Source organism: Lycium ferocissimum, chromosome 8 (assembly GCF_029784015.1).
Source record: "Lycium ferocissimum isolate CSIRO_LF1 chromosome 8, AGI_CSIRO_Lferr_CH_V1, whole genome shotgun sequence".
NCBI classification, from domain to species: domain Eukaryota; kingdom Viridiplantae; phylum Streptophyta; class Magnoliopsida; order Solanales; family Solanaceae; genus Lycium; species Lycium ferocissimum.
In genome coordinates this window covers 67,004,602-67,029,641 of record NC_081349.1, presented here as the reverse complement: position 1 = coordinate 67,029,641, position 25,040 = coordinate 67,004,602, and the positions used below count along the sequence as shown (strand labels likewise).

The 25,040-nt window shown below is 38.7% G+C and overlaps 1 protein-coding gene across 5 annotated transcripts in view; it reads left to right on the top strand.

Annotated features, from left to right (window-relative positions):
• The window catches only part of LOC132068840 (THO complex subunit 2), a 61,115-nt gene that overhangs the window by 16,060 nt on the left and 20,015 nt on the right, over nt 1-25,040 (top strand). For all 5 annotated transcript variants that reach the window (XM_059462586.1, XM_059462585.1, XM_059462583.1 and 2 more), the window contains exons 7-19: nt 390-461; nt 542-589; nt 719-787; nt 884-1,017; nt 2,048-2,123; nt 2,240-2,433; nt 4,318-4,398; nt 9,939-10,146; nt 10,311-10,553; nt 10,627-10,707; nt 10,788-10,907; nt 11,005-11,064; nt 22,827-22,954. In XM_059462586.1, coding sequence (XP_059318569.1) covers nt 390-461; nt 542-589; nt 719-787; nt 884-1,017; nt 2,048-2,123; nt 2,240-2,433; nt 4,318-4,398; nt 9,939-10,146; nt 10,311-10,553; nt 10,627-10,707; nt 10,788-10,907; nt 11,005-11,064; nt 22,827-22,954 — 1,514 coding nt within the window. The remainder of the gene's footprint in view (nt 1-389; nt 462-541; nt 590-718; nt 788-883; nt 1,018-2,047; nt 2,124-2,239; nt 2,434-4,317; nt 4,399-9,938; nt 10,147-10,310; nt 10,554-10,626; nt 10,708-10,787; nt 10,908-11,004; nt 11,065-22,826; nt 22,955-25,040) is intronic.

Sequence of the window (25,040 nt, the reverse complement as noted above, 5' to 3'; positions counted from 1 at the left end):
GATGCAGACCCCCATTAAGTGCTAACAAATGACGCGTAAGTGTGGGAGGCGACGGGAGGACTTTCACTTGTCCACTGAAAACTGGTTGCCCTTAAACACTGAGGGTTACAGATGCAGGGGAGTTTCTGGTGAAAACTTTCATCCTTTCCCCTGAAGGTGATCAAATTATTAAACACTCTAGTCAACGGATTAAAGTCGGGGAAGATAGACCAAACCCACACTTCTCATTCCAAGAAAAAGGATTATCCCCATTCCTTTCTTGCTTCGTACAGAGCAAAGTTCTCTGTGCGTTTGTTCTCTAATAAGGCAATTTTAAGTAGTTCTTGCTCGCTTTTGGCAATGTTGTCCTCCTGTCCTTCACTTTGACTCTTCATTAACGGTAATTGTAGGTCACTCTCCTTTGTCAAAATCCAGAGAATTCTACGCAAAATGCTTCAGCTGCTACAGTTGGCATAATCAAGGTTTAACTTAAACTCAGCGCTCTGGTAGTTGAAATCTCATTTTTAATTTTCTGTATTTCTAAATTTTGGACTATATGCAGTCGTTGATTGGGCACTTTGATCTGGATCCTAACCGAGTCTTTGATATTGTACGTTCTTTATCCATAGTGATATCATACATATCCACTCCTTTTTATGCATTTTTTTTTTTTAAAATTTTATTCCTTTTTATACTTTTGAAAGTTCAGTATTCAGTTCTTTTGCCTGTGATTTTACAGGTTTTGGAGTGTTTTGAATGTCAGCTTGGTAATAGTATATTTTTGGACTTGATTCCCATATTTCCCAAGGTATAATTGTGGTTGTCTTGTTGTCTTCTTGTAATGTGGAGCTTTTCCCAGTCTTGAAAATGCATTTCTTTTCGATTTTCTCTCTATTATTTGCAGTCCCATGCCTCCCAGATTTTGGGGTTTAAGTTCCAATACTACCAAAGGCTGGAAGTAAATGATCCTGTTCCAAGTGAACTTTACCAGCTGACAGCCCTGCTGGTGAAAAGAGACTTCATTGATGTTGACAGCATGTGAGTACATCTGTATACTTGGGTACCTCACCCCACATTTTCCTCCTCCCCCTTACAATTTCTTTTAAGTATTTTGAGTGCCAAAAAAGATCAAGGTCTGAGCATTAGGCTTGATCAAGGTCTGAATAGCTGTTGTGCATGAAAGAGTGCACGAACATCCATCTTTCTTGCTAGCAAGTATTATGTCTTTCTTCGTGCTCCGGTGCTCTCTCGTGAACCAAATTGGGGGTTGGTATGTTGGAGATGTCTTCGTTTATCTTGCTCTTGCTGAAATGGGTGTTGTTATTTTTTAACGGTTTCACTAACCATTGATGGTAATTAAATCTGTATTTTATCAGAAACCTTCTTTATGTATTAAAAGAATTTGGGTATTTTATCAAAGAAACAAGTAAGAATTTGACTTATTGATTTTGGTTATTATCTCAAGCATATTGACATTAGTAAAATCATAGGATAAAGATGCCTTCTGATGCTGGTGACCAATGTGAATTATGATGGTGGAACAGAATAGGTAATCAAAGGAACTGTTATTCATTGGACCAAATAAAAGTATATTAAGGAGTTTACAAGCATCTCGTGTGGGTTTTTCGGGGCTTCTTTTGGCTACAACATACCCTTGTATAAGGGTAACATGAATGTTTTCATCTAAAAGATCGTTTAATAATATTAAAAAAGGATTTTACCCTGAGATTAGTTACGAAGGTTGGTGTCCAAGGGCACTAGGTAGGTAACAAGAAAACTGACTTGTGAGCTTGATAAAATGAATGCAGGGAAAAGGTTTGCAACTTATGTGTCTTCTCTTTTTGGGAAATCAGTAGTAGATCTTTGCATCCTCTTGTTATTAAATATAAGAAGTTTCTTATTCTAAGCAAAAACATGTACTGATAAATTTGAGTTGCCAAAAGCCCAAAAATTTGAGTTGCCAAGAGCCCAAACCATAATTGGGCTTTCTAGTTGCCTCTTGGTAGGAAACCTGGACTATTGGATTTAATTCAACTTATTTCTACTGATGACCTGGTTTTTGTTTCAGTTATGCACATTTACTTCCCAAGGAGGAGGATGCTTTTGACCATTACAATGCATTTTCAGCTAAGAGGCTTGATGAGGTTCCAAATTTTTTCTAGTGTGGATACCTTCTGTTCAATGCCGGTATTTTAGCTTGAAGTTCTGCGTGTTTGCTTGGTTAGGAAGTTATTTTAGCTTTCCTCTTGGGTTCATGTAGGCTAACAAAATAGGTAAAATAAATCTTGCTGCTACTGGGAAAGATCTCATGGATGAAGAAAAGCAAGGAGATGTGACAGTGGATCTGTATGCTGCACTGGATATGGAAACAGAGGCAGTTGCTGAGCGTTCCGCGGAGCTAGAAAATAGTCAACCCCTGGGCATGCTTATGGGATTTCTTGAAGTGGATGACTGGTAAGTTTGATTTCGAAGTTCCATGATTATCAGCTAACCTTTGCATTTGCTGGTGTGCATGTTTTGGCCATCTGTTTACCTTTACTTTGCTCTGGCTGATTTTATGTACATATTTGTTTGGTGATGTCTCGAGCCTTCTTTAAAAGAACTCGAGAAGGCTCCTTTCGTTATTCATTTAATTCCTGGAGCAGTGTAGATAGGATGGTGCGTTTCACTTGTCTTGTGACAGTTTATGGACGTGTGCTTGTTTACATGTGTACATGCTTGGTGTTTCATTGGTAGACTTCAGAGATATCTTTTCTTTCTATCACTTGCCCTTTTTTTTTTTTTGAATTAAATTTAGTAATCACAAATGTCTGTATATCTTGAACATCAAGAATGATGATGTGCTGCATTTTCATTAGTGAATTTGTTTTATGTTAACTAGAATGACTAATCAACTAATGATGACCAACTTCATCTTACTATAAGAACTTGTTGAATGTGTAGTTTTACTGTCTAGTCGGAGAGTGCTGCTTTAAGAACCGATGACTATGCTAAATAAGTTTTATTGGCTTCTTACCCCATTCTTTGTAGGTACTGTACATTATTTCAGCTTTTTACTCTATCTCAGTTCTAATTTTAGTGGATTATTTGCAGTGTGGTCTAGCTAGAAGCCTACAACTCTTAAGAGTTTTAATAAAACTTGTGAGGCTGAAATCAGTGGTTTCGTAATTTATCTTTGTATAATTTTAAAGTATTTTTACTCTTGTGATTTGCTTCATAATCTCACTTTTTTTCCCTTTCATAAGTAAGGGTTATAGGGATGGCAATGGGGCGGGGCGGGTTTAGTCAAACCCGCAAAATTTTCAACCCACTCCGCATAGCATTTTTTCCTATCCTCAACCCGCCCCGCCCCACCCCACTTAAGTTTTCTTTTTCCACTTTATTATTTACATATACATTTAGAAGTTTTATTAATTACCACTTTTATATTTGGAATAATTTAACAGTAGATTAAAAACTATTGTAGCAGGTAGCAACATTTTCGGAGATACGTTATAATTAGGGTGTGAAAATAGGGGATTCTATGTTTTGATATTGTATTTTTGTAAATATATGTGTAGTTGACTTTCTTAAACAAATTGTTACCATCTTATAGCTTTACTACTAATCATTTTCTTCATCTCTGGCACAAATCATCCCCATATTTAATTGAGAGATAGTGACAATCACAATTTTAAACTGTAAAATCTTCTAAACCCTATTAAAAAATAAAGGTCCGTATATGTGTATTAATGTAGAAATAAAGATGATAATTTTAACTCCATTGATTCAAAACAATACACAGACAAACTGTTTATGGTATAAATATGTAACTGGACAACTGAAATATAAAAGTACATAGCAAACAAGTAGGAATAGTAGCAATTGCTGTAGAGTGCAGAAGGGAGGAGACCCGCACCCACATAATTTTAATAAACTAAGACTTTGACCCGCACTGCACCTGCTTAGAGACTGCCCCGCCCCGCCCGCATAGCCTTAAACCCGCACCTCCCCATTGCCATCCCTAAAGGGTTATGCAGATTTAGTATACATCCTTTCGAGTATTCGCTGTCGGAAGAAGTCATTTTAGAGTAGCGTTATATACTTTGATTTTCGTCAGTGTTGCTTTCTTTCTCTTTGCTGTTTCCCTAGATATCCCCCCCCCCCCCCCCCCCCCCCCCCCCCCTTTTTTTTTTTTTATTGTTCAGCAGGTTAAATATTTGTGTCATCCTATGTAGGTAAAATCATTTGAGTTCCATGTTTGTGGACTCCTTTTGTGGTATTTTGATCTTTCGCTTTTCTGTCTTCTATTTATAATTTAGACATCTGGATACATTTACAAACATTTACAACTGCCAGGTATCATGCTCATGTGTTGTTTGACCGTCTCTCACATCTTAATCCAGCAGAGCATGTAAAAATATGTGATGGATTATTCAAGTAAGTCAAAATCTCTCATAATAATTTAGCTGTTGTAATTGCATGAGCAAAGGTGGACGCATGCGTAATATGATATGTGTAGTTTATCATCCTCTTTGTTAGGAGTGTAGTAAATTATATTGTGTATCAATTATGATCAGTTAGATTTAACTAAATATGATTCTTTCCTATAATTATGTAACATATGATTTTCTTTCCCTTGTTGGACTTTGTTGCAATAATTAATCCTCCCAAAAAATGTCAATTATGGGATCATGAGATTTTGTTTCTTCTTCAATGGTGTATGCAAAAAAGAGATTGATGTTGCAATATTGGGTAGTATTCAAACTCCATTATTTAAAACCAATAGCTTGAGGGAATACTCTATGTTGAGCTTTCTCCTCGTTAACTTCTTTTACGTGGTATGAGAGCCCTTTTGTTAAAATTCTTGCTGCACAATCACTAGCAACGTCAAGGAGGAAGAAAGATCGTCATGCTCATTTTTCATTGACCGAAGTTGCTGGTCGAGTCACCTTTAGTTTCTGGAGTTGTACGAAAACACCACTACCCAAGGCTTGCAACCTTCTTCTAAATAAAACCCAGCTAGACCCACGGGAGAAAGACGTGCATGCGTCGGCAGAATCTCTGTCGCTTGTGGCGTGTCAGTCCACATGTGGGGCTCGTGAGAAATCCCTTCGACATGCTCCAGCGAGATTCTTCTACCTCTACTTGTGATGTTCATCTCTTTCGTCCCGACAAGACTCCCATACATTTTCCATTGTATTTTGGCCACCAGTCTCTAGTTTGAGAGGGTCAGTCTATTTCTTAGCAAGATTTTCAGTTTTCTCGCTTTATTTTCGGCAACCTATTTGAGAAAGTTACAAAACCTCGAATATTTATCATGGAGGCCTTCAGCAATATATCATCACTTTGTCTCCCTTGTTTTTGTGTTGTATTTGATGAAGTAGTTACATATTCCTCCTCCCTTGGATTTTTTCTTATTTTTTTTCTCTTTTTCCATGTATTCATTGTCATGCAAAATTTGTTAGAGAAGTGCGAGAATAGGATATTATTTAAAGATCTTATATTTTATAAGTTGAGATTACATGAATAATTTACGTCCATCAAAGTTTTGGCTAGATTCTGGACTTTGGTACTCCAAATTAAAGACATGGCGGGTGGGTTGGAATTCCTTGGTGAGTTATGAGAGGTTGAATAAAGCTTTAGGTCCTTCGTATTCCAAATACAAGCAATAAGAATGTGGTAGGGGCTTGAGACTTGGAGGACATTGTTTTTTTGGGGGGGGGGGGTAACTCTTAGCTAATCGTAGTAGCTCGGGCCAGCAGTCAATTGCCATTGCTGTTTCAATTCTGTCTATGAACACTGGGGAAAATTTAGGGGATTGAAGGAAGGGGAAGATATCCTTGAACCTTTAGTGACCATTGAAGGGGAAAGAGAGTTGTCTGAATGGGCAGGGGAAAAATTCCTTGATTTGGCAAGTTCTTGGGAGTTTCATGAGAGGGGAAAGATGATATAATTATTGAACTCTTGTTAGACATTGGACAAGAGGCTGACAAAATTGACGGGGAAGGTAGTGGTGTTATGTTAGGGGGGTGAGGGAGAACGAATGAGTCACAAAAAGGGAGCGAAGTATTGTGGTGTATAATAGGAGAAACAAGGGGAGTGGGGAAGTAGGGAGGGGGGCCGAGTGGAGGAAGGATTATAAGGATAGATATGTGTTTTTCCCAAAGAAAAGGGCCATGATCAAGGTAGGACTTAGGGAGGGGCGGATATTGTTAGGAGAGCAAAATGGAGGGGATGATAGGTGGCATTGTTGGAATTTTAGGGTGGTGGGGGAGTGGGAATAAGGTGAAATATGAGTCTATTCCGACGGGGAACGCGGGGGGTGGGTGGGTGGGGGGATTCTATTATTGGATGAGAGAAAAATTGGAGTTGCGGAGGTTATGAGAGGTGAGTTTCGTTTAGCAGTGAGATTATGTAATTGTGGGGACGGGGTGGAGTGGTGGTTTTGAGGGAGTGTACGATCTTTCGAAGGGAAGGCTCTACGGTAGGTTTCTAGGAAGAGATGACTTCTTTTATGGAGGGAATGGGATATTCCATGGGTATTAGATTTTAACACTACGATTAGAGTAAATGGAGGTTGCAGGGTGATCTCGAGGGCATGAAGGAATTCTCGAGTTTATTGATAACCTGCTATTTTGGACCTGCCATTAACAGGTGCCAGATACATGTGGTCTAGATCGGAATTTCTTCTATTAGATTAAGAAATGATAGATTTGGTGTCCACTGCTTTATGATGACCCGAATCCATATTTTTTCTATTAAAAATAGAAGAATTGGTGTGAGTCGATTCTACATTGAAGAAAGAATCGAATATTCGTTGATCAAATCATTCTCTCCATAGTCTGATAGATCTTTAAGGAAGAATGTAATGCAGGTCCTTCTTTCGAGATTGATATCAAATCAACCACTATTATGCTAGATGCAGGGAGAGGATGCTGTGTGAGAGCCCCAGTTAAAATTTGAAAATATGCACGGAGGGCGACAAATTTTGAGGATAGTGGTAGGGTGGTGGACTAGTTAGGGGAATCCGTCTTTCCGACTTGGAAAGAAGATGAAGATGTTTAAGAGGGATATTAGGGTGCGGGATAGAGAGTTTTCCAGGAGGATTGAGGTGAAAGATATAAAAACTCATTCACAAGGTCGCAGAGTTAGAGAGGGTGTTTTTTTTTGTTGGGGGGGGGGGGAGTTGATGGAGGGGGAGAGTAGAGAAAGGAGGAGTTGAATAGAGAGCTAGCTTCTATGCCGCTAATCTCAAGAGATTAATTGGAGGCAAAAGTCGAGGGCTTTATGGTTGGAGGAGGGTGACTAAAATATAAAACTTTTCCATAGGGTTACGATGGCTAATATAAGGAGAACCTTCATAAAGTCGGTAGAGGTGAATGGGATGATGCACGAGAGGGAGGAGGTAAGAGTTGTTCTTGTGGGTTTCATTAGTAGTTGTTTAGTGAAGAGGCAAATTTGAGGCTTATGTTGGGGGAAGTGTTGTCAAAGGCGCGCTTAAGCCCTGAAGCGAGGCTCAAAACATGTTGAGTGCTTCGCCTCGCTTTATGTGCGCTTCAGTGTCATCTAGCTTCTATGCCGCTAATCTCAAGAGATTAATTGGAGGCAAAAGTCAAGGGCTTTATGGTTGGAGGAGGGTGACTAAAATATAAAACTTTTCCATAGGGTTACGATGGCTAATATAAGGAGAACCTTCATAAAGTCGGTAGAGGTGAATGGGATGATGCACGAGAGGAGGAGGTAAGAGTTGTTCTTGTGGGTTTCATTAGTAGTTGTTTAGTGAAGAGGCAAATTTGAGGCTTATGTTGGGGGAAGTGTTGTCAAAGGCGCGCTTAAGCCCTGAAGCGAGGCTCAAAACATGTTGAGTGCTTCGCCTCGCTTTATGTGCGCTTCAGTGTCATCATCAAGGCTCTAAGACATACTTTTCCTGGCCAATGAGCCTCTATTGAAGAGATGACACTAGATAATTAATATTTCACTTTATCGTAATGTTTTTACAATGTTTTTGTCCATATATTTGTTATTCATGCTTATTATTATTAGTCTTGGACTAAACATGTATATATTTGTCTTTACCCAAAAAACATGTATATATTTGTATTTTTGCACCATTGCGCCTTTTCCCGTTAAAGCCCATTTTTTATTTGCGCTTAAATCTCATCCATCTAATTCATTTCCCTCCAAAGTCCAAACCCCATCTTCTGCATAATTCCAAGCAAGAATTCCAATTCAGATGATTATATGTCTTCTCAATATCCAATTTGCACATGATGCCTGGTGTTTTATCTTTCATTCTGGAGTCTATACACTCATTGTCAATGAGAACAACATCAATGATTTGTCTTCCTCTCAAGAATGCCACCTGTTGTGTATCCACTAGTTTATGCATCACTTTCTTCAGTCTCCGTGAGGATCCTGGATATCGATTATATATACTCCCTATTAAACTGATAGGTCTGAGATCTCTCAATTCTTTAGTTCCACTCTTTTTAGGAATAAGAGCTATATAAGTTGCATTGAAGCTCTTCTAAAAAAACTTCATGAGAGTGAAAGTTCTTCATAGTTGCCATAATATCATCCTTTAGAATCTCCCAACACTTGACTAAAACACCCATATGGGCCTGGTGCTTTATCCACTGCACATGCCTTGAGACCATTCAAAAACTGTTTCTCCTCAAAAGGTTTTTGCAACTCCTGCTGATCCCTCTATACTGATTGTAGGACATTTCTTCATATTGTAATAAGGTCTCCAATTCTCAGATTCAGGGTACAACTTCTGATAAAAAAAGAAGAAGTAATCTCTCTTTTGATGTCCTCTGACTATGGAGATTTTGGATAGATGTGAATGCTCTGTGGAAGGGGTGATTGCTGAGAATTACAGGGTGTTGGAAGTGGATGGAAGATTAAAAGTTTCTAACTTTTCTAGGTGTGGGTTATGGAGTAATACTGTAAAGAGGTGGAAAGAGTTTGATTGAAACACCTTATCCAAGGTGTGTGATGGGAGGAAGGTGAGTTTTTGGGAACGAAGGTGAGTTTTTGGGAACAACACATTGAGAATCACTTGTCCGAACATGTATAGATTTCAAACCAGAAAAAGAAGTAAGTCCAACGGTTATGGAGTCTACAAGGGGCAGAAGTTCAGTGGGCCTTTCGGTTTAAGAGGAACATGTAAGAGTGGGAGTTTGAAGATCGTTAGCTTCAAACCTTGCTCGAATTGCTTCACAATCAAAAAGTTTCACAAGATATTTCTTTCCGTTATGTCTTGTTATGAGAAGCTCCTTATGAGGGAGGAGCCAGCCTTTCCACATAATTTAGTATGGATTCTTTGGGTAACTAGAAAGGTGTGGGTTTTCACTTGGCTAGCTGCTAAAGCGATGATTTTGACGGCAGATAATTTGTGGAAGAGGAAGGAGAAAGGTGTGATTTTTCACTTGGCTAGCTACTAGAGGAGTGTTTTTGATGGCGGAGAATTTGAGGAAGAGGAAGATTACTTGTGTTGTTATTTCATGTGTAATGAATCAGGAGAAGATGTGAAACCACCCCCTTTTACATTGTCGATTAGCGTCTTATTTGTGATGGAAACTTCTGAGATGGTTTGGACTTGAGTGGGCGATGCCGAACACTGTGAAGGAAACATAGTTCAGTTGGGCTTTTGGAAGGAGGAAGAGAAGATGCAGGGCAATATTGCTCCTCTAGCACTTATGTGGACCATATAGAGAGAGTAACCACCTCTTTTCTCTTTTTTTTTTTTTAAAAATAATTTTGGTGCAACTGCGAGGTTCCCATTTGTAAGGATGATTGAGTGTCATTTGTAGAAAATCATGTCTTTTTTAAAGGGTTTTCTATCTTTTGGTCTATTTCATGTATACGGGCATGTTTTGCTATCTCTTTTAATGTAATTTCTTACTTTATCAAAAAATAATTGTTTCTTTACTCATCTGGCTGGCTGATACTTTCATTTTCATTCATGTGATCAGGCTCATTGAAAGATCAATATCTGAACCGAATGACCTTGTTTGCAAGATGCAACTTTTGGGTTCACTTCCTGGAGTTGTCACTGACTACTCGATGGAAGTGGCAAACTCATCAAGCAGTAGATCTTATATCAGTCTTCGAAAAGAGCTTTTTGAGATGCTCTCTTCTGTGGGACCTCATCTTTATCGAGATACGTTGTTGCTACAGAAGGTTTGGTGTCCCCGATTTTGTGATATTATGACTTCTTGTTTATGTTATTGCTCCTTTTTTTTATTTTTTATTTGTTGACTTAAATTTTGCGTATTTACCCGGACGCTAATGTAAGCATTTGAAACATTTCCCTAAGATTGGCATTTCTGATTCTGGATAATCAGGTATGCAGAGTTTTGAGAGGTTACTACATTTGTGCACATGAGCTTGTCACTAGTGGTGAGGCAGGCTTTATCTCCCAAACTGTTACCATTGGTGATCGAACTCCTCGTATGCACCTGAAGGATGCTAGGTCACGAATTGAAGAAGCATTAGGAGGATGCCTGCTTCCTTCCTTACAGTTGATACCAGCAAATCCTGCAGTTGGACTAGAGATCTGGGAACTAATGAATCTCCTTCCATATGAGGTTGGTTTAAGGTTTTAACCTTCATGTTACATCCTTTGCTGCTATTTGGTCTGATCAAAAGCTACTTGCTCAGGTGCGTTATCGTTTGTATGGTGAATGGGAGAAAGATGATGAGCAATTTCCAATGCTTTTGGCTGCAAGGCAAACAGCAAAGGTGTTAATCTGCTGTCTAGAAATAGTGCATTTTATTTTCGTTGTCATGTCTCTGTTAATTGCAATATTACTTTGTGACAGTTGGACACTAGGAGGATCCTGAAGCGCCTTGCAAAAGAAAATCTAAAGCAGCTTGGTCGGATGGTTGCCAAACTTGCTCATGCCAATCCAATGACAGTATTGCGAACAATTGTTCACCAGGTATCATTTAATTGGTGCCTATCAGCCTATGTTTTTCAAGTCCTGCAAGATTTAAGGTTGTGACTTGTAGGATGTAACATGCAATTCATCTGTGCAGATTGAGGCTTACAGGGATATGATTACACCTGTTGTAGACGCTTTTAAATATCTGACTCAGGTCTAGTCATTGTTTCTTCTCCCATTTCTGCTACTACTTTTCTTTATGAAGCTCTCTCTCATGCGGTTGGTCATTACACGTCTTCTGTCTGTTAAAAAATCTTAAAAGAGTGTTATGTTAAGCAGTATGGTAATTGAGTTGGGTGTTGTCAGCATTTCTGTAATTCTTGATAATCTTACATATGTTTTAATCTAAATTCCTAAGTTTGAAGAGGACTACTGGTATTGACTATGATCTTGTAACTGATGCATATCTGGTGGCCTTTGTTGGTTGCATGAAGGCCCCGAACTTCAAAATATAATTAACACCGATGCATTCTTGTATCCCCTCGGGGACAACCTCTCTGTCTCCTCGAGGTAGGGGTAAGGTCTGTGTACACTCTACCCTCCCCAGAGGCCCATACCCCACTTGTGGGAATACACTGTTTTTTTTTTTTTTTTTTTTTAATCTGGTAATGTTGTATTCCTCAGCATTAAGGATATGCTGGCAACCTTAAAAAAAACAGATAAGAAAAAGGGATAGATACTACTTACAGAGAGCCTAACAAATCTACAAGCTCTGATTCCTCTATTTCTTTCTCTTTACACCAAAAATAAAAAGATACAATACAGTTCCATTTAACTATGTGAACGGAATTGGACCTATCTTCAAAGCTTCTACTATTCCTCTCTCTCCACACAGTCCACCAGCTACAGTGTGGGATAATTCTCCACCATTTCTTCTGGCTCTTGCTTCCTCCTCTTCTAATCCAGCAACTCAGTAGATCTGCAGTGTGCTCAGGCATGGTCCATATTGTGTTTGTGAGGGTAAAAAATAAAGCCCATAACTGTGCAGTGAATTTACAATGCAGAAAGAGATGTCTGTTGGTCTCATCTGTTTCCCCACATAGTGGACATCTGGAGACAATAATCTGCCCCTTTCTCTTCAAAACTTCCTGAGTCAAACAAGCCCTTCTAACTACCAGCCAAGTAAAGCATTTCACTTCAGTTGGTGCTATATTTTTCCAGACATTTTTCCACAAAATTTGCTGGTTTCTGTTCTGTTGTGCATTGCCAATTTCATAGACCGTTTTAACTGAAAATTGCCCATCCTTGTTATGTTTCCATCTTATAGAGTCTGAATCTGATGTAGTGCCACTGAAGCCCTCCAATTCATGTAGCAAATTTGCCACCCTGTCCACTTCCCACTCATTCAAAAATCTCCTAAATGATAAAGCCCACCCTTGAGTAGTCCAACACTCGTTGACAGTTGCCTCAGGATTGTTGCATATGATGAATAAATCAGGGAAATCGTCCTTCAAAGGGGTCTGATTTTTCCCAGCATCTCCCCAGAACTTTGTTTTACTACCATCTCTCACTTTTATAGTCATGTTCCCTGCTAGCTTAGGCAAAGATCTCTGATTGTTCTCCAGACCCCAACTCCTTAGGGGTCGTTTGGTGCATGGTATAAGCTGGGATATCCCAGCACTAATTTTTTGTACCATGTTTGGTAGAAGGTATAAATTTATCCTGGGATAAATTTATACCTTGTACCAAACAAAGTATAAAATGCATCCCATGGTATAAGCTGGGATATACCTTCTTATACCACTTATCCTGGGACTATTTTATACCATCTCCTAGATGGTATAAAATAGTCCCAAGATATGGGATAAATTAGTCCCGGGATAATTTTGGCCATGCACCAAACGACCACTTAGGGTGTAGAGCTGACATTACTACACGAAGGGCTATATTCACCATATTTGCATCTGAGACATCCTTCCATAAAGCTTGACCTTCTTCATCATATCACCATAACCATTTCATTAAGAGGCTATTGTTTTGTCTCCTAAGGTTTCTGATGCTCATCCCCATCTCCCCCCCCCCCCAAAAAAAAAAAACCCCCAAATGTCTACTGTTCAGTATTTTATCCCATTCCACCAGATTGTATTCCTTATTCTCTTTGCATCCATGCCAAAGAAAGTCCCTTCTCAATTTATCCAACTTCTTCAGAATCTTAGAAGGTAGAGGGAACAAAGACATAACATAGGTAGGTAAAGAATCTAGAACTGAGTTTATGAGAGTAAGTCTTCCTCCAAGAGATAAGTATTGAGTCTTCCACCTTGTCAATCTCTTTTCAGCCTTCTCTACAATGCCATCCCATATCATACCTGGGCGATATTCCAGAGATGGTTGGAAATGAAAGGAGGGGAAACTCGTATCTCGTGTCGGTTCCTTTATGGCAAGACCTGGTAATATCGAAATGAAGAAGGAAAGAAGAGATAGAGGGGGTGTGAAAAATTATGGGAGAAAAATATTATTGAATTGTGTATGTACATTATTACACTGAGCCCTATTTATAGATACTACAATACTATCCTTATCCAAGTAGGATTATATAAACAATTCCTATTCCTATTTTAACACTCCCCCCTCAAGCTGGTGCATACAAGTCGAATGTACCGACCTTGTTACAGATGTAACTAATGCGAGGACCAGTGAGGGACTTGGTGAAGATATCTGCAAGCTGATCACTCGACTTCACAAATTTTGTAACAATACTTCCCGATAGTATCTTTTCTCTTACAAAGTGACGGTCAATCTCAATGTGCTTAGTTATCTCATGAAATGCCGGATGCGATATGGAGGGCTCTTTTTTATCCTTGTTGTTTAATCCCCTTATGGTCGTGTGACTGCATATGTATCGTAGCATTTTTGCCGTTAGTTTCTGTTAGAGACTAATGTAAATTATTTTGATGAAGAAAGATAAATCTGTCATAGTAGTGTGTTTCTTGATTTTATGCACTTGGGACATCTTTATCTCAAAAATACCTTTTTTTTGATAAGTAAATTATATTCATTTGAGCTCCAAGAAAGTGGTAAGATGTAGCAAAATATCGTCACTTCAAAAAATAAAAATTCAGTTTCAAAAGAGGTAGTACAATATCGGTGGAAAACTACTTTTAACACTTAAAGGAGTCGATGAAGGCCATGATAGAATTAATAATATTTACATCATTCATTTTTCCCCAGGCCCAGATCCCGAGGTAAGCCCCAAAAACTCTACCCCAACTCTCTCTCTCTTCTAAACCTCCCTCCGATCATCTCTTTCACTGCTCCGATATGAACCTGTACCTTTTCCAACCTACATGCACCTTTTTCCGACATTCTCTCTCCTCAGATATGAACCAGATTTTATATCCTAGCATCCAGAACCTTCTCCAAATCTCTCTCTTCTTTTCATTCCGATCCAGTAACTTTTCCGGCCACCCAGAACTCTTTCCTATCTTCTCTCCCTCTCTATAAGCTTTTCCGACCTCACTCCCCACACCTGCGAGTTCTGGTACCCACAATTCTATCCATTTCATTATCTCTCCCAGCTACTACACTGTGATAGCTCTCTTCCTCTTTTCCTTTTAATCCTTCTATTCTCTGCTTGGTTGAGTTTGAGTTTGTCTGACATGGGAGAAAACAGAATATATTTCAACGCGGGGTTCAAGTCTTTTGACATTACTAGATGGTCAGTTGGCAGAGACACCTGGTTCGAATGGGTTGAAAGAAGCCGTAATATGATGAGAAGATCCACCATAAGTAGGTTGACTATGAAGTGGATCTGTAACATCCTCAAGGAAGCCTCCAAGGATGGGAAGAATTCAATTAGGAGGTGGAAAACTAAGGAAAAACTAACAGAACTTTTCTGTACTAGAAAATACAATGATCATGGCAGATATATGAGTATTCTCTCACTTCATGGAATGGAAAGATCTGTTATTATAATCCCTGAGCTGGACTTAAATGCAGGGTGGAGTGAGATAGCATTTAAGATAGAAAGGTTCATTAAATGCTCCAAACAAGTGATGATTGAAGAGCCTCCTAGAGCATTTAAGGAGGACTATCCTTTCGTCAAAGCAGTCCGAGAAAGTAAATGGCAATCCAATACCCTTCGAGAATCAACAGTCACATCGAACAGAGGAGATATTCGAATCACAGAGCCGCAGGGAGTAAAGGATAACGGCCTGTTCAAAAGGTGTATTGTTGGAGCTGTTGGAGAAGAGGAGACAGAGACTCCCACTCTGTCAGACATCAGGAAGTGGTCCTCTATCACATGGAAGGCAGTGATTGGGATCAATATCTACGAGATGGCCGGGAATATGTTCTTGTTCGAGTTCCCAAACAGAAACATGGCGGAACAGATCATTCAGAAGGAGTGGCGATGGAAAAAGTCCAAGTTTCATCTTCAATGGTGGAACCCCTTTGTTGGATGTGCAGCATCATCGCAAAACACAACCACCACTTGGATTCGAGCATTGGGTATCCCTCTTCAACTTTGGTCACAGAAAATTTTCATTGAAATTGGGAATCTTTGTGGTGGATGGGTCTCCACTGAGGAAGAAACAGAGCTGAAAAACCATCTAAAGTGGGCAAGAATTCAAATTTCCGGTGACGGTCGGAAATGCCCCAATGAGGTGACAATAGAAAGAGAAGGGATCAAGTTCTACATTCCTATTTGGGCTGAAAAGAAGGTTCGTTTTGAACCAGTGGCGCCGGCGATGGTGAACTTGATAGAAGAAACTGCTGGATTTGGGGATTCTTCAGACCTTAGGGTAAAAGCTTTACATGTTGAAGAAAAAGGATAGGGGAGCAAGCTTTTATCAGAGGAAGTACTGAAAGAGCATGTGGGGTGCTCAGAAACAGCTGTTCAAAATTTTAATTGGGATTTAAAGGCACGTGCAAAGGAGATGGAGGCCATAAAGGGTTTATTTCGACTATTGGGCCAGGACAATAGGCCCAAAGTGAGTAAAAAATGGTCTGGAAAAGATAGAGCAGCCCAAGTCATTTTTAATGACTTAACTGCTACACGTATGGAAGGTTTTTTTGATCCTTTGGCAGTAGAACCACAAAACCTCAATATTCAAGCGGTCTTTCCAGTGACGATGACAGAGGCGAGGGACTTGACACATGCAGGATTCAATAATTATGGGGAACGAGTATCAGCCGCAGAAGGCATGCAAAATAACATGTCTACATCTTTGACTGGAGTGAATTCTGCAGAAGGGGCACAAAATCCTGAGGAGCAGCACATCAGGGTGATTGATCAAGATGTAGTAGGAACTGAAGAATGGGTGGTGGAAGATGCAGAACCAATCCAAGATGATCAGAGTTTAATTCTTCAAAAAGAGAAGGCTACATCAACATGGATGCGACAAAACATGACTAAAATGGGAAAATTTTTTGGGGCCGACTTCCAGGGGCATGAGGAGGAAGCACGGGAACTATTGATGCAAATAGATAGCTGCAGACAAGCAAGGCTCATGGAGACAGAGGCATCTATCAAGAGGCCTAGATTCAAAGGGATACAAGAATTAAAGGGGCTCATCTCTTTTGACGTTAATTTCAAAAGTGATGGGAAAAGATGGAAACTTTTTACTATGAATCTCAAATTGGTATCATCGAATGTAAGGGGATTAAACAACAGGGATAAAAGAAGAATTGTGCAGAGTCTTTTGTATAATTGGAATGCTGATATCATATGTCTTCAGGAGTCTAAACTGGAGGGGGATGTAAAAGAGATTGTCAAAGAATTATGGGGAGGGAGATGGGTGAAATTTGCATGTTTACAAGCCAGTGGCACTAGAGGGGGAATTTTGATGTTGTGGGATAGTAGAGCTTGGAGAGGGGATATTCTAGAAATTGGATCATATACTCTAACCTGCAAGTTTGTGGCACTTCTTCAAGATTTTGAGTGCCACATAACTGGAGTATACGCTCCAAATTGCAGATTTGAGAGGGAGCATGTGTGGGAGGAAGTAGAAGCTGTTAGGGGTATGTTTGAGGGTCCATGGGCTGTCTGTGGTGACTTTAATGTCACAAGATTTCCATCGGAGAAGAGGAATTGCAGAAGAAGAACCCCTGCAATGGAGTAATTTTCAGATTTTATAGAAGACATGGAACTTTTGGATCTTCAACTAGAAAGAGGATGTTTTACTTGGCTAAAGGGAGATAATAGTAGAATTGCTTCTAGAATTGACAGGATTCTAGTCTCTCAAGAGTGGGATGACAGGTTCAGGAATATCAAGCAGTCTGTATTGCAGAGACTGGAGTCTGATCATTTCCCTATATCACTTCAATGTGGAATCTGGGAACATAACAAGTCATATTTTAAATTTGAAAATTGGTGGCTGAATACAGAAGGATTTGTGGAAAGAATCAGACATTGGTGGAATTCTTTTATTTTCACAGGCAAACCCTATTATATTTTAGCTTGCAAAGTTAAAGCATTAAAAGTCAAGCTAAAAGAATGGAGTAAAACTTGTCAAGCAAATCTGGGAATGCAAAAGGCTCAACTTTTGAGTCAATTGGCTACCTTTGATGCAATACAAGAGAATAGAATATTATCAGAAGAGGAATCAGTTTTGAAAGCTTCTATTTTGATGGAATATGATGAACACATTAAAAATGAGGAAATCTCATGGAGACAACGATCTAGGGCTTTATGGTTCAAAGAGGGGGACAAAAATACCAGTTTCTTCCACGAAGTGGCCAATGCACACAAGAGAAGTAACAATATTGACCAGCTTGTGATCCAAGATGAAGTTGTGGAAGATCCAGTAAGAATCAAGGGGGAAATTGTTGATTTCTACCGGAAACTGTACTCTGAAACTTATGAATGGAGGCCATCATTGACTTTGAACAATTGTCCTGTCATCACTGAAGAGGAAAATGCTGTTTTACAAGGTGAATTTAGTGAACAAGAGGTGTTGTCATGTCTAAAGATGTGTGCCATGGACAAAGCCCCTGGCCCAGATGGCTTCACAATGGGCTTTCTCATCAAATGTTGGGATGTTTTGAAGCATGATATCATGGAAACTTTCAAAAACTTTCACACTCATGGAGTTTTTGAGAAAAGCTATAATGCAACCTATATAAGCTTGATCCCAAAAAAGAAGCTGAGGAGTTGAGACACTTCAGACCCATTAGCCTTATAGGCAGTGTCTACAAGTTTATCTCAAAGGTGTTAACAGAGAGGCTGAAAAGAGTAATAAGCAAGCTGGTGGATGTCCAACAGATGGCTTTTGTTAAAGAGAGACAAATAATGGATGCTATTTTAATTGCTAATGAAGCTGTGGATTCCAGAATCAAACAAGGAAAGCCAGGAATTCTTTACAAATTAGACATTGAAAAAGCATATGATCATGTCAATTGGGGTTTTCTATTGAAGATTCTGTCATGTATGGGCTTTGGAGAAAAATGGATAAAATGGATAAGATTTTGCATCTCAACTGTCAAGTTTTCCATCCTAATCAATGGCTCAACTGAAGGTTTTTTCTCATCTCAAAGAGGATTGAGGCACGGTGACCCTTTGTCTCCTTTCCTGTTCATTCTAGTCATGGAGGGCCTGAACAATATGATTAAGGTGGCAAGAAACAATGAATGGATCAGAGGTTTTGAGGTGGCCACAAATTCAAATTCAATTGCCAACATGGAAGTCACACATCTCCAATATGCAGATGATACCTTAATTTTGTGTGATGCTGGTGAAGATCATCTGAAGATATTGAGATTAATCCTGGTGCTATTTGAAGGAGTTTCTGGCTTACACATTAATTGGAGAAAGAGTCACATGTATCCAATCAATGTAGTGTCTAATATGGAGGAGTTGACTGGGATTTTAGGTGGGGAAGTTGGATCATTGCCGACCACTTATTTGGGAATGCCTTTAGGTGCTAAATCAAAATCTATGAGTATTTGGAATTCTGTGATTGAAAAGTGTGAAAAGAAGTTGACTAGATGGAAATCACAATATATTTCTCTGGGAGGCAGAGTCACTCTCATCAACTCCGTGTTGGATGCACTGCCAACTTACATGATGTCCTTATTTCCCATTCCAGTGGAGATCATCCAAAGGCTTGACAAGATTAGGAGGGATTTTCTGTGGCAAGGTAATCAAGACAAAAAGGTATTCCATCTAGTCAAATGGTGTGATGTTATGTTGGGGAAGAAACAAAGTGGATTAGGCATCAGGAATCTCAAATTGCAGAGTAAAGCTCTTAAACTAAAGTGGTTGTGGAGGTATGCTCAAGATAATCAATCTTACTGGGGAAGCATCATCAAGATAAAGTATGGTGAAGAAAGCAAATGGATGACCAAAGAGGTGAACACTCCTTATGGAGTTAGTTTGTGGAGATCCATAAGAGTATTATGGCCTTTCCTGAGGAATCATGCAACAGTACAGGTAAACAATGGAGATAAAACATCATTTTGGGAGGATAAATGGTTGGGCAATAGAAGTTTAAAGGACCTCTTTCCTGACATTTATGGGCTAGTACATCAACAAAAAACTGTAGCTGAAACATGGACTCCTCAAGGATGGAACACTCAGTTTAGGAGGAATTTTAATGACTGGGAAATTGATTCACTGGCTGAATTCTTTAGAAAGCTGGAAGAATTCAAAGGCATTCATGATGGAGTAGATAAACTATGGTGGAAAGAAGACAGTAAAGGCATATTTAAAGTGAACTCAGCATACAAATTTTTGAACCAAGGTAATCAACAGGTGCAACAGTGGCCTTGGAAGCATATATGGAAAGTGAAAATACCATACAAAGTAGCTTGTTTCACTTGGTCGTTGGCAAGGGAAGCTGTTTTGACCCAAGAAAACCTTAAAAAGAGGAAGTTCTCTCTTTGTTCCAGATGCTATCTATGTGGAGAAGAGGCTGAAACAGTCAGCCATCTGTTTTACAATGCAAGATAACAGATCAGCTTTGGAGGATTTTTGTAAACCTTAGGGGCTTGGCTTGGGTAATGCCTAACAAGATTACTCAAGTCTATACCTGGGAGGAAGCAGGATTAGGAGCTGCAGACAGAGATAGATGGAGGGTTGTTCCAGCCTGTAGATGGTGGACAATTTGGAAAGAGAGGAATTCAAGGTGTTTTGAGGACATCAGTAATGAAGCACAAAAGATCAAACTGAACTGCATTAGACTTTTTTGTTTTTGGTGTAAGCAGATATATCCAGAAGATACTGAGTCCATTGTAGATATTCTAGGATCTTGTTAGAATGTTGGATCAGTTGTTTTCTTTTGCCTGATGTAAATATGGTTTTCAGCACAACCAATGTGCTGGTTTACTCTATACATACAACTGTTACCTTCTCAAAAAAAAAAAAAAAAAAAAGGGAGTCGATGAAGGCCATGATAGAATTAATAATATTTACATCATTCATTTTTACACCAAGAGCCCAAAAAATAGAGACATCTAAATTTCCCACTATGAACAGATCCATGATTTCCTTCAAAACGTGTGTGAATTTGTTCCATCAAGAGGTTCCGTAAATTGCATGCGGAGATTGGTCCAAAAGCATTTCAAAGACTTTTTTAGTCTCTGACTTAGTCAGCTTTCGTACCTACCTCGCTCTCCATTTGGCAGAGACAACTGCATATCAGAAAGGTTCAAAAACAAGTTTTAGATCTGCTATCTGAACTGAGGTGTAAAAACATTGCTATGCTCCCATCATGTATTTTAGAAATAACATCAATTACACGAGCTAAAGTCCCTTCTTTGTAAATAGTTTGGATTGAGACATGCCTCATAACCTGCTGACTTCTCCAAATTATTTTCCAAGGCCATTGCTGATGATTGAATTAATACAAGGAAGTCAAAAACTAGAAAGAGATAAGAAGATAGAGATAGAGATAGAATAAGAAAGAAATGATATATTCTATTAGAAGAAGCAGTTCAACCCAAGTACTATATACTTGAACCTACTAATTAGCAATTCGAGGAATGGAGGAAGTAGAGAAATTGAGCTCATACATGAATACTTACTATAAGAACCCTAGAGAGATTTAATTGAAGAGGATAAGGATGTTCCCGCAAAGGGATGCCCTCTCAAAATAATTCTTCAACGATTCAGGGAGAAAAACTAATAAGCTAAAGCCTTAAGGAGTTTATTTATATTAAGGATTACAATCCGTGTAGGTAAATACCCAAAATATCTTCGTAAGCAAAGACTTGCATTAATAAACTAGTTGGGCCAACTCCCTATTGGGAGCCCCACTTTTACCCTTTGTGCTTCTTTATTCTCTTAAGCCTTGTCCCTCCTCCTCTTAAACCTATAATTTAGCATGTTATGGACTTTGAAGTCTTCTTTCCATTCTCTTCTAAAACACCCCAAGCTCTGGATGGTTGGATGAAGGCTTCAAATCCCATGATAGGTTTCTTGGGTTCTATCAACTGCAACTCCTTGTGCTTGCGTGGGTGAGGATATTGTAGCTTGAGACTGGAGACCTGCCAGTTTGCTTACTCTTTATACAGAAGTGTCAGGTTTTACAGTTGGTTCTTCACTTCTTTGAATTGCTTTATGAGATTTTTATTTGTCCATTCCGGTGTTAATGTATCACCATTTAGCCATTTCATCCCTCCTTACCTAATATAGCACAATTTATGTACAATCAGATTTTAGTTTGGATGGTGAAAATCATATTAGGATAGAAGGCTAGGTGGCTTATCCTTTCACCTTAGGAGTTGCAGTTTTGCTCATTTGTTTATTGCCATTTGATTTTACATTTGACTTGTCGCTTATATTTATTGGGCCGTGTACTTTGTTTATCTTATTTATCTATAGTAGTTAATGCTCCTTTCTTCCCGGACTGTTCTTCCATGACTTTCTCGCTTTTGGTTTATTCCTTGTTTTCATATTGTTTTCGGTATGCTTGGCCCTATCTGACCTTTTGTCTTGTTTTCCTTGTTTTCCTCTCTTTTTCTCTCTTGAGCCGAGGGTCTTTCGGAAACAGCCGCCCCACCTTTCAAGGTGGGGGTTAGGTCTACGTACACTTTACCCTCCCCAGACCCCACATGGTGGGATTATACTGGGCTTGTTGTTTTTGTATGGTGAAAATCATATTAGAAATGTACCCATTGTTGAACAAGCTTGATGAAGTTAGTTTGAATTTTGAATATGATATTTATGAGATATTTTGTAACTCGAGTCAATTCGCTTGCGCCATTGTTGAACAAACTTGACAGAGTTAGTTTGAACTGAAAACCGCAAAAGAAGTTTGTCACTGTAGCTTGCGACGTGTTATGCACTTTTATAGAAGGTAGATACATTTTTATACACTTCTGTACAAGGTAAATACATTGCTTATATAGGTGTATAAATACTGTATAATAATGTATAAGGGTGTATCAACACTGTTGCAAAAAATAGCCAACACTGTCGCAAAAAATATTGGCTATGTGAGTGTTAACTAGAAAATGTTTCCACGTGGATGCAAAGTGTTGCGTGGGCTGTATATTTTTGAAATTTAACTTGCTTTTTTAATATTTCCGAAGAACTGGATTATACTCCCAACCTCCTAGTCTTGGAAATTCCTTATAATCCTTGAACCCTTACATTTTAGTTCTTGTATTTGCTATTGCTGCCTCCCGGTTAATTGCATTGCAATGTTACATAAATGTGGAAGTGTATCTTCTGATGGGGTTTCAGCTAGCCAACCTTTCAAGCCAACTGTTTTGTGCAGAAGTTACAAAATTTGTACACCATTCACCATGCATCCTATATATTGCCTTGAGCATTTTGCTGAGAAACTTCATGCCAATGTTTTCCACTCCTATTATGGCTTGTAATTAAATTGCTCTGTATTCTTTTTGTACTATTATGCTTGTCCATGAAAGAGATACATAGTTTTTCAGATTGCTTTTTAAGTTTATTTTATTTAAGATTGGATATTTTTCTGATTTATTTGTACTTGATCTGATTGATTTTATTTTTGTAAGCAGCTTGAGTATGATATCTTGGAGTATGTAGTTATTGAACGGTTGGCACAAAGTGGGAGAGAGAAGCTGAAAGATGACGGCCTTAATTTGTCTGATTGGCTTCAGTCTTTGGCATCATTTTGGGGTCACCTGTATGTGTAGTTTCTTCTTGCTAGTTAGAATCATCTCCCTTGTTTGAACATATTCTGTTGCATATGATGTTACTGTTTACTGTTGTACTTAAGGAACAATGAGTATGTGACTTGGGATTTTAAACAACTGCTTAACCTTGAGTCGTTTATGTAGTTGTGGTATTGCAAAAAATATACATATATAATGTATTAGATATTTTTGTATTTAGACCTTTTTGTAGATTAGAATTATGTCATTCTTGCTTTTGAAGATGGTTGAGGAGAAATATCTTTGCTATTGACCAATGCTAGGCAAGCCTAGTTCTGATATTTTAAGTACAGATGTGCCATTTACTGTAATCCTTTTGCACATTCTGGTTTTACAGAAAATATAGTTCTTCCTGGGGCACTGTGCCCAGCTTCTGGGTCATGGATTAACTTCTGAAAAAGCTGGGGGAGAGGAGCTGGGATTGCTTTTCTTGCAGATCCTTATTTGTGGCTTAGTTGATTAGTTTGCCACCTCAGCCTGACCTTCAGAAAATAAGAATATAAAAAAGGAGACATGGTACAGACTGTGATATTTTTTTTTGATGACATGGGAACCCGCAGCACCCTTTTTTTGAATAGCTCGAAACCACACAGAGAGGTAACCCGCACTAGGCAACCCGCGAGCCGCTCGACTCAAAAGGCAAATCCCCCGGGTGTAGGGGGTTTCAACCCGAGACCTCCATTATGAAAGCCCCCCTCGCTTCAACCAATCGAGCCGCCACTTGCGGCACAGACCGTGATATTTGTGTAACATTCTTCCCATTTCGCAACCACTTCTTTTGAGAAGATTTGAATAGCATCGCCTGTTCAGTCGAAGATACTACCTTCTCCTGAGGTTTGCGGCTATCTACAAAGAGATGTCCGAAACCTTTAAGTGGATATATATGTCAAATACTAACGATTAGCTAATGGAAATGTTTGAACAAAAAAGTATTCTCCCCTGTTAGATGGGTATTGCGTAGTTTTCCTGCTTTTGTAGTGTGTTGTTTTGAAATTACAATGTCTTTTAGTGGGGTATTCCAGACTAAGGTTGGTAGTGCAGAAAAATCATGTGGTAGATCTGAGAATTGGCCTGTTGGAGGCGTAGGAGCTAGAGTTGGATCCTGTTGATTGAAATAGTAATCATGTTGATGGTCGTCATTCTCTGGAGTGCTAATTTGATGATCTTAGATTTGTTGATCTATGATGAATCGTTAGATACAAAATCTTCTGCTATGTTGCTTGGATCCTTCAAAATCTTTGCCGCTTCCATGTTAATCAAATTTGGGTGTGGGTGTGGGATCCCACCGGTTTTGGGCAACCTAACTTTATTGCTTCGACTACACCTATGGCCAAGAAGTATAGGTTGATTGTGTATTTTGTTTGAATTTTTGTTTATGTCATATATATAGTCACATAGAATACTGGAATAATTTGCTATTATATAAGTTATAAATAAAATATCAATTGTACACAAATATGAGATTGGGCCTTCTCAAAGATTTGATGGAATGGCTCACCCATCCAAGAGCACTTATGTCATAGGGGAACTCATGACCGGAAACAATCCTTGTGGTTTGTTTCGATATCCGGTAGGAATAATTTAAAAAAAAGGTCCAGGTTGGTTGGTGAGCCTAGTGATAGGAGACTATCTAGCTTGTTTCGTCTAGTTATTAAAGACTGTTATCTCTACCACAAATACGTTGTGCTTTCTAGTTAGTAACAAGGCTCAAGAAGCAGAAGTAGATAACGATCGATTCAAAACAAATTTCTAATAGAAAAATAATTGCTTTTCGCTGCTCAGGCTGAATATATATATATATATATATATATATATATATATATATATATATATATATATATATTATTGCTATTTATAAATACTATATTCATAGCTATTTATATTTACGCAATAGACATTTTCCATTTAACTTAATTAACAATAATGGATTTAAATCATCTTGTTAATCGAAAAAAAGTTACTTTTCAACAATCTTAAATAACTAGTTGTCATGTATATTATTGTTACATATGTATTAGCCATATCCTAGCACCCCTATCCATATTCAAGTCCATACCA